The following is a 10,262-nucleotide window of genomic DNA, read 5'->3' as shown; positions in this document are numbered from 1 at the left end:
AGGCATTAGGCGATGTCTTTGCTGGTTTGGGGGTTCCTGTGGGCTATACCGTAGCAACTAGCCACATAGGCCACTGGTTATTGATGGTTTTGCTCTCTCATTGTTGGTGTTCTTCATTGGTTGGAACTTGGAAGGCGGCAAGAACCGCATGCGTGGGGCCATTGGAATGGCTATTAGGAAAAAAGAGTTTGTGTTTATTTGAGATTCTATTAGAACAATATTATTTTAATGTCTAATTGTAAAATATTGATATTTCGTTGGTAACAACAAAATATTTAAAAATACTCACCTACCAATGTTGACAGGCGCTGTTGGCAGTTTAAGTACCGACAAAAGCCTTTGTTCCGACAATCTAGTAAAATTGGATATAATTTTTTTTATAGTTTTTTAAATAAAGTTATTCTAGGAACAGGTTCTTTTTTTTTGAAGAACCAGCAGGAGAGCTGCCTATTATATTAAAAAGAGGATGAAGGTCTTGAAAGATAAAAATATACAAAGTTACAGTGTTGTTGTAAAAAACGAAAAGCAATCTAGTTGCTTTGAACAGGTTCTGAAAAGGCTTTGAACAGGTTCTCTTGGATTGTTCGGTACTCTAGTTGCTTTTTTGTGAAACTAATATCTGTTTTTCCTTGTTCCCTTAGGAATCCAATTATTCCTTTTCATATATGTTCATACTCTATATGAATCTGTAGGCCTAAAGCATGGTGGCGTAGTTGGTTGGTGCACTTGTGGGTAATTGGATTTTATCCCGAATTTGCAGGTATAGCTCAAAGTAGCTTGAAAGAAGATATGCTTCTAATTTAGTAACGTAAAAGTAGGGGATTTGATTTACAAATGAAGGGTAATATGAAATATGTATCCATGTATTGTTCAGAAACGCTCTAGCTCCAACAGACACAATCAATCATGAACCCGTTACATGTCTAGTGATGTGAGAACATGTAACACCCATGATTTTTCAATGCTAGCAGTAACGTGTTTTTACATACCACCACCTACTTCCTCTGTTCCAAATTGTAGGTTGTTTTGACTTTTTTATGTTCGTAGATATTATTATGTATCTAGATATACACCTAGAAAAGCCAAAACGAACTACAATTTAAAACGGAGGGAGTACATACGTAGGTCTAATTTCACGGAGTGGTGTTTAAAATTCTCCCCACTTATGGAGCTTGAGAGGAACCTTGATAGGAACATACTTGTCATAGAAATGGCAACACGAAGGTTGCCAATGGCATATATTCGCAATATTCCTTTTCTTTTCCCCCGCAAATGGCATACAAAGAAATCCTAAAAACTGGCCAGCTGTTTTTTTTTATTCCGTTCCCATATTGCCCTCGGGGCGACCATCAAACTGCTTTGTCCACACCACTCGAGTCCACTGCCATTTATGCTCCCTGTTCCTTCTGCTTCACCACCACCACCACCACCCCCCGCAGCTTTGCCTTGCCTCTTCTTCCTCCCTTTTCCTCCCCTCCTCCCTGGATTTTGGCGACAAGGTCGAGAAAAGCTAGAGGGGAGAGAAGCCCAAAGCAAAGCAGCCAGCGCGAGCTGTTGGGGACAGAGAGAGAGCAACAGAGTAGAGAGAGAAAAGAGCAGCAAAAGGAGAGAGAGCACACACAAACAAGAAGCCTCGCCTTGCTTTCTCTCTCCTCCACCACCTCCTTTTTTCTCACCTGCGCACAAGCATTCCGTTCTCTCCCCTTGTCGTCCTCCCTCCCTCCTCTGCCACCCCACCCCATGTCCTAGCTCCCAGCTCCCCTTGTATCTGCTACCATCAAAGTACTCCTCCTACAAGGCTACAAGTAGTAGGCGGCCTTTGGTACTGACGAATCCCATCTCCTGCGTCCTAGCGGCTAAGGTGGCGGGGAGGGCGGCGGCAGCTGCATTGCCGGCGGGGGAGATTCTCTCGGGTTGTTCTTTGTGCTCCCGCTGGTGACTGGTTGCAAGGTTGGTGATTCCGCCGCCGGAAAACTCCAATCTTGGCGCGGCTTGTGGCGGCCGGCCGGCTGGTTGGGCCTTGTCCGTGGCTAATTTGGTCAGAGATTCGAGGATCCCGGGCGGAAGCCCCGCCGTTGGTGAGGATTGGATCCTGGATTTGAGGTTTCCGGACGCTAGGATCACGGCTTGCTGCTGCGGCGGCGGGGTGACAGATCCCTCTTGCTGTCCGCGGCCTGCAGAGCAGGAGGCAGGAGCTATGAGACAATGACAGAGGAGAGCGCCAAGAAGAGCAAGGTAGTTCAATGAGTTTTCAGTTTTTCTCGATCGGATAGATCGCTTTCCGTCTTGTTGCTGCTCATTTGAGCTGTATTTTTCCTCAGGTTGTAGGTGTTCTTTCCATTTCGTGATCCGCTGCTCATCTTTTTCCTCTTCTTCTTTTTCCATGTGTGTATGTAGCTTTCGTGGTCCAAGTCCCTCGTGAGGAAGTGGTTCAACATCCGGCCCAAGGCGCAGGACTTCCATGCTGATTCCGACGCCGGCCAGGGTATGGTTAATGCATCGTTCATGCTGTTCCAACATCAGTGATTGCAGCCCATTCCTTGTTAGGATTAATTTGTTTATGTCCTCTGCATTTATTTTTGGGATTAATTATGAGAGCCCCCATCCTAGTCCCCCAAATGGCATGCATCCTTTACCTTTGCCGCTGGTGTTTGGTTTGGGGAAATAACTTGCCTGACCCAAGGAAGTCCATTGCTTGAGGTTGGGGTTATCCTATCCTAACACCCTGTTATGTTTGTAGTTATCCACATTAGATTCCCAGTGTTGATTCAAAGGTAGATGAGCAACCAAGTGGGATGTCCCTGTCACACGCATCTGTTCCTGTTCCTACTCATTGATAGTATCTGCCGGTGCATCTCAGTTTCCAGTTTTGATCTAGTGATGCACAAGTCCTGTAGATGCCCCAAGGTCGAGATCTTTTTCCAACATGAGCCATGAGCAGGTAATGCTTAGACTTGTTGTATGGTCTTTTTGCATACATGTCAAGCTAATGTGCTTCATTCATGTCATCTTAGAGAGACCCGGATACAGGAGAAGAACCAAGTGATTTAAATCTTACGAGCAAAGCAAGCACCTTTTACTTTATGTTTGGTTGCTTGGTTCCTTTTGTGCTCAACTGCTCGCTTGAACCATTCCAGGAAGGGATGGAGGTGGTGGATCATGGAGGCCCAGGTGCTCCGCGAGCGAAGCAAGTGCAAGCACGGCCAAGAAAAGCAGAACTGGTATGGTGCAATGAACCATCTGGACCACACACCCTCTCTCTTTCTCTTACTGCAGCTCCAGAGATGCAGCTTTCTTTCCCCACCACAGCTGCTGACTGCTGCTCAGTTCCACTTTGTTAAGCTACTTTCAATCTTTGTTCTGCATCATCTCTTTTCTTCTGCCATGTTAAATGATTGCTCTCGCATGTTGTTCCTTGTGGGCCTGTAGACCGGTCATCATCCAAGCGGAGTGCCGAACGCGCTCGCCGAGGGAAGAATAATTTCGATGTAGCACGCCTGACTGAAGTCCAAGATTACAGGTACCATTGATTCACCATGTGTGTTTATCTTCTAGGGCCATCATGTCTGTTTGTAATTTAAAAAAATCAGTTTAGTAGATTGTTCAGAATATTCTGTCCTTTAATCATTATCCATATTGCCTTGCAATTTGACTGTGCAACAATATGCTATAGGTAATCTGATTCATCATTCGATTGTCCATTTTGCATGTAGGATCTTTGCTGCGACGTGGAATGTCGGTGGTAAGTCACCACCAAGGGGGCTGAATTTAGATGAATGGCTCCATACCTCTCCTCCTGCCGATATCTATGTACTAGGGTGTGTGTTGGATGGCCTTTCCTGCTGATATCTCTCTTAATTTAGATCGTAGTTATTTTAGGCCATTTCAATTAATTTGATATTTCAATCTTTGATAGGTTTCAGGAGATTGTTCCCTTGAATGCTGGAAACGTTCTTGGCACTGAAGATAACCTTCCAGCCAAGAAATGGGTGTCCCTTATCAGGCGTACACTGAACAAGAATCCTGGAGCTAGTGGTTGTGGTGGCTATCATACCCCTTCACCGGTCCTGGATCCAGTTGTAGAATTAGATGCTGATTTTGAGGGGTCTGCGAGAAGGCAGGAGAATTTTCCTTTCTTCCACCGGCGGTCGTTCCACAACCTCAGCCGTAGTTTAAGAATGGATGGGGACTACATGTTCCCACAGCCAAGACTGGATCGCAGGTTTAGCGTTTGCGATCCAGTCAACTTGGGAGGCAGACCTAGCGATTTTGATGGAAATTTGAGATGCCCTGGATCACCTGATGAGGAGATTATAGATATGGAAGTGAGCGATGCTGCGCAATTTTCACCATTCCCTCATAGCTACACTGCATCTGCACCTTCTGAACAGAATGATGAGCAATCAAACAGCTCTAGGTATTGTGAATAATTAATAAGGCATTATACTGCACCACGTATTTATGCTTCTTGAGTCCTGTGAACTAACTCATTGAATGTACATTTGGCTCTTCAGGTATTGCTTAGTTGCCAGCAAACAAATGGTTGGCATATTTCTCACAGTTTGGGTACGCAATGAAATAAGAGACGATGTGAGAAACTTGAAAGTTTCTTGTGTCGGCAGAGGATTGATGGGCTATCTTGGGAATAAGGTAACATATAATTAATAATCATGTAGATATCCCTCACTATGATATTTTGGTCTTTGTCAATTTCATAAATTTCTTCTTGTAAGATTCTCTCTATTATTGCAGGGTTCAATTTCAATAAGCATGTCTTTGCACCAGACAAGCTTCTGCTTCATCTGTTGTCATTTGACCTCAGGGGAAAAGGAAGGTGATGAACTGCGCAGGAATTCCGATGTTCTGGAAATTTTAAGGAAGACCAGATTCCCTCGGGTTCGTGGTTCTGGTGATGTTAAGTCACCTGAAACAATTCTTGAGCATGAGTAAGGCTTTATTCGTGTCCCTCAGCAGATTAATATAGAAGCCAGTGCAGACTTGTTTTTAACTGTTTATGCACCCAATTACAAATTGCAGTCGTATTATATGGCTTGGGGATTTGAATTATCGGATTGCCCTGTCGTACTGTTCGGCAAAAGCTCTTGTGGAAATGCATAACTGGAAGCAATTATTGGAGAAAGATCAGGTACTTTGCGGTCCTCTTTCAATAGTATTCATTTCAGTTTTACTGCAAATGTCTGTTCCGTTGTAGAGGTTCTCAAATATACTTTAGCAATCAATAAAATTGGAACATGAAGTTGTTTCATCATAAAAGGATTGAAAATGAATTCTATGTTGTTACCCCTTCTACCTGTCCCCCTTTTCTTTTTGGTTTTATGAAGGCTGTGACAAACCTGTGAGTTTACCTCTTATGAAACAGCTCCGCATGCAACAAAGGTATGGACGAGTTTTCCAAGGTTGGAAAGAAGGAAGGATATATTTTCCTCCCACATACAAATATTCATTCAACTCAGATCGGTATGCTGGAGAGGGTATGCACCCCAAAGAAAAGAGGAGAACACCAGCATGGTAGTTTTCTTTAGTTAATATTACGTAGACAACACTTAAATGTTTTGCTGCGTTTTTTATCTGAAGGTCTTATTCTTTTTATAACTTGCTAATGAATGAACAGGTGTGATCGGATTCTCTGGTATGGTAACGGCCTCAATCAACTGTCTTATGTTCGTGGAGAATCTCGTTTCTCCGACCATAGGCCGGTGTACAGTATTTTCTTGGCAGAGGTTGACATTGTACACCAGAGGAGGAGAAACATGGGCTATTTCAGTTCTAGAATTGAGGTGGAAGAGCTCTTGCCGCATTCTCAGAGCTACAGAGAAATAAAGTTTTACTGAGTTGACTTATAGCATGATGTAAGGTGAGCTAACTTCTCTTGGTCACGGAAAAGTTCCCAATGATACTACACCTTGCACTTTGTTCAGGTTGCATTGAGGCTTATAAATGCATGTCTGTACCTTGTTGACTTTGCCTTCATTTTTTTCCCTTTCTGGCAAGGAGTTGACTTGTATTTGTATTTCACTGCTTATTTACTCTTCTTGGTGCTTCATGCAGGTTAGGAGGTTGGTCAAATGTTCTATATGTAGGGTTCCAGATTCAGCTCACTAGATGATCAGATGTGAGTAAGATTAAATAATTTACTTTTGACGATCTGTTTGCCACTTTGAGAGACATGCTTAGCATCAAAGATATGGCTGTCAATCATTAATTCGTTATGGACTGGAACCTAATGTTCTCCTTTTTTGGCGTCCTTGATGGCAGATACTGAAGAAAGAATGTGCAAATACTAACATAAAAGGTACATTTTCTTACTCATCTGGCTACATCATCCTTTCTTCTGTGAAAACCGAGCTAGCAAATGATGTTTTAGTTGTGTTGTTGCAGGACATTGGGCAATTTTGCTGCTTGCCATCGGAAGACGACGAAGCTTGTGTCGTTGGAAAAGGATCAGCCCATGTCACTAACTATACACTTCATCCAACTTTAGGCTCTTAGTTCCTCCTAGCAAAATATTTTGTTTCACCCTCTTTTTTCAGTTGGACCTTGGAATGTCAACAAACGCCGAATGTTAATTTCTTCACCTCTTTCTTTTTCTTTTTCTTTAAGCTTAGAAACTTTGTAAAACTCAGCAGTGTGTCCCATGCAAGTTGTGGAATTGTTTTAAGGCAATGATACCGGGAATTAGCTTTAGGATCTAATTGTCCCTAAGCCTGAGGGAGGAATGATGGGGTGTGAGAGAGGCTTTGCATGGCTACAACAATCATGTGGATGCCTTTTCTGTTGTGCTTGAGAGCAGTTCAGGGAGGCATGCATTTGCTGCACTCATTGCTGTGTCTGTGTGTAACAAAGGGATTGGTTTGGCACCCCCTCCATGATGCTTTTCTCCAATTAATCCATGAAGGCTTTGCTCTGGTGCAAATGCATGCCTTGAAAGCCCTGGTGTTGCAGTGAACAACCTGCTATTTTTTGACTTGTTTTCAGTTCATGACTTGTTGGTTTCATGAGCCCGCCAATGGCCAGAAGAAGCAAAAAACAGAGGCTTTTCTTCCATCCCATCTCGTGTGTGCTAAATGCATGGTTACTGGATCAAGGTGTGCCAGTGTCGTTAAGCTCCTGTTGACGTCTCTTGCTGTCTAAACCGTGGTGAAATTAGTACACCTCTGCTCGCAACTGATTGACCCCAACCTTTTGATGTCTAGCTGAGTGGAGCCACATGCTAGTGTGACACTGATACATCTTCTCCCCCATGGCCCCATGTTTGGTTCATTCATGCACACCGTTGCCAGGGCGCTGGAGCCAAGTTGCATCGTCTCTGCTGGTGCTACGTACAGAAACAGCGTGTCGTGCAGTTCCCAAGTGCATCCCATCTGGCCATTTGACAGAGAATCCCAGGAAAACAGGTTGTTAGGACGAGCAATTTCTTCCAGATGCCAACCAGTCCAAATTCAGGATCAGATCAGCTGTGGCTCGGATTGGGAGCTTTGCTTTGACCCCTTGCTGAGCGTACCGGTGCCATTTTGTACTGATCCTCTTGCCCTGCATCGCTGCATGTGGAGTCTATTTTAATGTGGAGTCAAACCAGGGCCTGTGCTTGGTACATGTGATGTGAGCACATACTGATGTAAATCTGGAACGAACTAGAGGATTGTTTACTGTGATCTGCAGGTAGGTTTAGTTTATCTTTTTGTTTTATAGCAGGGTTTGAACGGAATCTCCTGTGCCTTGGCGATGCCGTTCTGCCCCGAGCAGCAACCGGCCGTCCGGCCTCGAGCAGAAGAAAAGCAAAAGCACCGCTGTTCCGGACGCCGACGCCGACGACCACTACCAAACAGTGCGGTGCACGTAAAAGATAAAGTCGCCGGCCGGCGAACGAAAGAGAGAGCGACAGTCACATCAAATCCAACCCAGCCCCAAAGCGATCCTACTACAAGCAAAGCATCTGTCTGCACTGGCTGAGAGACAGTTTCTTGACGCTTGGCTTTTGTTTCTTGTGTAGTTGTGTAACCGTCCGTGCATAATCTCTGACAGCTTGCTTTGTTTTAGAAGTACCTTGGGTTCTTGTTAATTCCCGTTTGTAATGGATCGATACGATATGGTCAATGTCCGTTCGCTTGCGTTGGTGTTGCAGACGGACACCGGCGCCATCGTGAAGATGACAGCCTTGTCTCGACCTCTCTTTAGCACTCCAGTAACAGTGGTATGCTTGTGGGATATGCTGGTTGTTGAATGGGACAGTCACTCACATCCTTTTTTCTTTCGAAAGATGGACAGTCACACACAGCAAATCCAGCCCAAAGCGCTCCTACAAGCAAAGCATCTGCGCTTGGCTTTTGTTTGCTCTGTTCTTGCCCGTACATAACCTCCGATCCAGCTTGTGTTTGTTTAGAGTACCTTCAGCTTCCGTTGGTGTTGCTGTCAGACACCGGCACACCATTGTGAAGATGAGAACTTTTTTGTCTCGTCTCTTTGGCATGTTAAGCACTTGAGTAGAAGCGGTATGCTTGTGGGACCTGCTGGTTGCTGGACAGTGGGCCCGTGGATTCAGGGAGAGGAAGGGGTGACCGAAGCTTGGTCTGAACTCTGAAGGACGCAGAGGAAGCACGGGAAGGCAGGCGAGCGCTGAAAAGCCTGCAGCTGCAACCAGGGCAGCGGCAGGTCGTCGAAGCTCTCAGCTCAGGGGCTCTGAAGATGAACTGAACTCATGTTCCTTCTTTATTGGGCGAGGTGGTCGAGATGTGGAGATGAACAGGAAGGCATCAGGCACGGAGCAATGGACCCGTAGTCTTGCAGGTACTTGCAGGAGGCAGACGAGGGGCAGAACACGCCAATCCTTTGAGTGCTTCCTTTGAGGTGTCAAGTGAAACTAGAGGAAATATTAGGCTGAGGGAAAAAGAGAAACCGAGTGAACGTTGAATGGGAAAAAATATTGACAAAAAAAAAAAGGAGAAGGCATTGCGGTGAGCGTGGATCGAACACGCGACCTTCAGATCTTCAGTCTGACGCTCTCCCAACTGAGCTATCCCCGCTTGATGCACAGTTATTCTAAAGTTATTGATACATTTGTATGATGATACTAGCTATTGACACGCTTGCACGCGGAACGTAGGTGGCTGGTGACGCCACGCCGACGCGTGCGACATGTGGCAGGTGCCTGCAGCTAGCAGTCCGCACGCCCTACGACGACGAGGATGATGGATGCATGCATGCATGCACTGCAAGCACGGGCCATGGTCTGCGCGGAACACAGCCAGCCACCAGTTGCGCCTGCACGACGAACGCCAGTCCGCCGCTGCCCGGCCAGTTGCAGCAGCCAGCAGGCCAGAGGAAAAGAGACGGAGAGACCAGCTGCCATGTTTTACCATGCATGCCATGCCATGCGGAGGTCTGTTTCGCTTCATGGTGTGTCAGGTGTCAACTCCAAGCTACGTACTCGCTCTCTGCACCACTACGTCAGAATGTGTTAGCAACTTGATTTTTTTAATACTGGTGGCATGAATGCCACAGGCTAGCCAAAAGGTGTAGGGCCCGTTCGCTTCAACTTATTCAGCTAGCTTATCAGCCACCAAACAGTGTTTTCCTCTCACAACAAATCAGCCGTTTCAGCTTTTCAGCCGGCTTATAAGCTGAAGCGAACAGGCTCGCAGTGGCTAGGCCGTATGCCACCCGTCAGTACAAATGGCATCCATTTATGCTGCCGGGGGACATAAGGTGCTTAAGTCACCTGTCAGCACAAATGCATTTCAATTTATATTGATGGGAGGATCAAAAGTTTCTAACTACAAAAAACTTAATCATACATATCCTAATATATTTTTAACATGCATTAGAATATATATATATACACATATATATATATATATATATATATATATATATATATATATATATATATATATATATATATATATATATATATATATATTTATATAAGTGAATTTGCAATTTTTTATGATATAAACAATTATAACCATATTTATTGAAATTTAATTATATATATATATATATATATATATATATATATATATATATATGTCTCGGCATAAAAATAACAATAGAGGAAATATGTTCCATTTTAGCTCCAATCATAGAGAGTGTGTGTGAAATTTCGCGCGCGCGCGCGCGTGCGCGCGCGCGCGCGCGCGCGCGCGCGCGAGCGCGCGAGAGAGAGAGAGAGAGAGAGAGAGAGAGAGAGAGAGAGCTAGCTCTCTCGCACACTCACTCACTCACACACACACACACACACACAC

The 10,262-nt window shown here is 44.8% G+C and overlaps 1 protein-coding gene and 1 non-coding gene across 2 annotated transcripts; one reads left to right on the top strand and one right to left on the bottom strand.

Annotated features, from left to right (window-relative positions):
• The first annotated feature begins 1,409 nt into the window (after positions 1 to 1,409).
• LOC101781810 (type I inositol polyphosphate 5-phosphatase 4) lies at positions 1,410 to 6,874 on the top strand. The gene is made up of 14 exons (XM_012844187.2): positions 1,410 to 2,235; positions 2,398 to 2,485; positions 3,138 to 3,221; positions 3,430 to 3,520; positions 3,714 to 3,818; positions 3,917 to 4,417; positions 4,515 to 4,650; positions 4,753 to 4,946; positions 5,038 to 5,146; positions 5,381 to 5,529; positions 5,633 to 5,875; positions 6,070 to 6,133; positions 6,277 to 6,313; positions 6,400 to 6,874. Exons 1-11 carry the CDS (start codon positions 2,206 to 2,208, stop codon positions 5,850 to 5,852), a joined length of 1,707 nt encoding a protein of 568 aa, XP_012699641.1. The 5' UTR covers positions 1,410 to 2,205; the 3' UTR covers positions 5,853 to 5,875; positions 6,070 to 6,133; positions 6,277 to 6,313; positions 6,400 to 6,874.
• Positions 6,875 to 8,968: 2,094 nt separating this feature from the next.
• Positions 8,969 to 9,041, bottom strand: TRNAF-GAA. The gene has a single exon. It is a non-coding gene; the product is annotated as a tRNA-Phe (tRNA).
• Positions 9,042 to 10,262: the final 1,221 nt, after the last annotated feature.

This window comes from Setaria italica, chromosome II (assembly GCF_000263155.2).
Source record: "Setaria italica strain Yugu1 chromosome II, Setaria_italica_v2.0, whole genome shotgun sequence".
In the NCBI taxonomy this organism is placed as follows: Eukaryota; Viridiplantae; Streptophyta; class Magnoliopsida; order Poales; family Poaceae; genus Setaria; species Setaria italica.
The sequence above is the reverse complement of the archived record's forward strand: the minus strand, read 5'-3'. Positions and strand labels throughout refer to the sequence as shown.

What these genes read in the sequence shown, in the direction of transcription:
- LOC101781810 (XM_012844187.2), top strand. Translation starts at nt 2,206, where the DNA reads ATGACAGAGGAGAGCGCCAAGAAGAGCAAG. An exon ending in ACTGAAGTCCAAGATTACAG is followed by an intron (nt 3,521 to 3,713) that starts GTACCATTGATT and finishes TTTTGCATGTAG; the next exon opens with GATCTTTGCTGCGACGTGGA. An exon ending in AAGAGGAGAACACCAGCATG is followed by an intron (nt 5,530 to 5,632) that starts GTAGTTTTCTTT and finishes ATGAATGAACAG; the next exon opens with GTGTGATCGGATTCTCTGGT.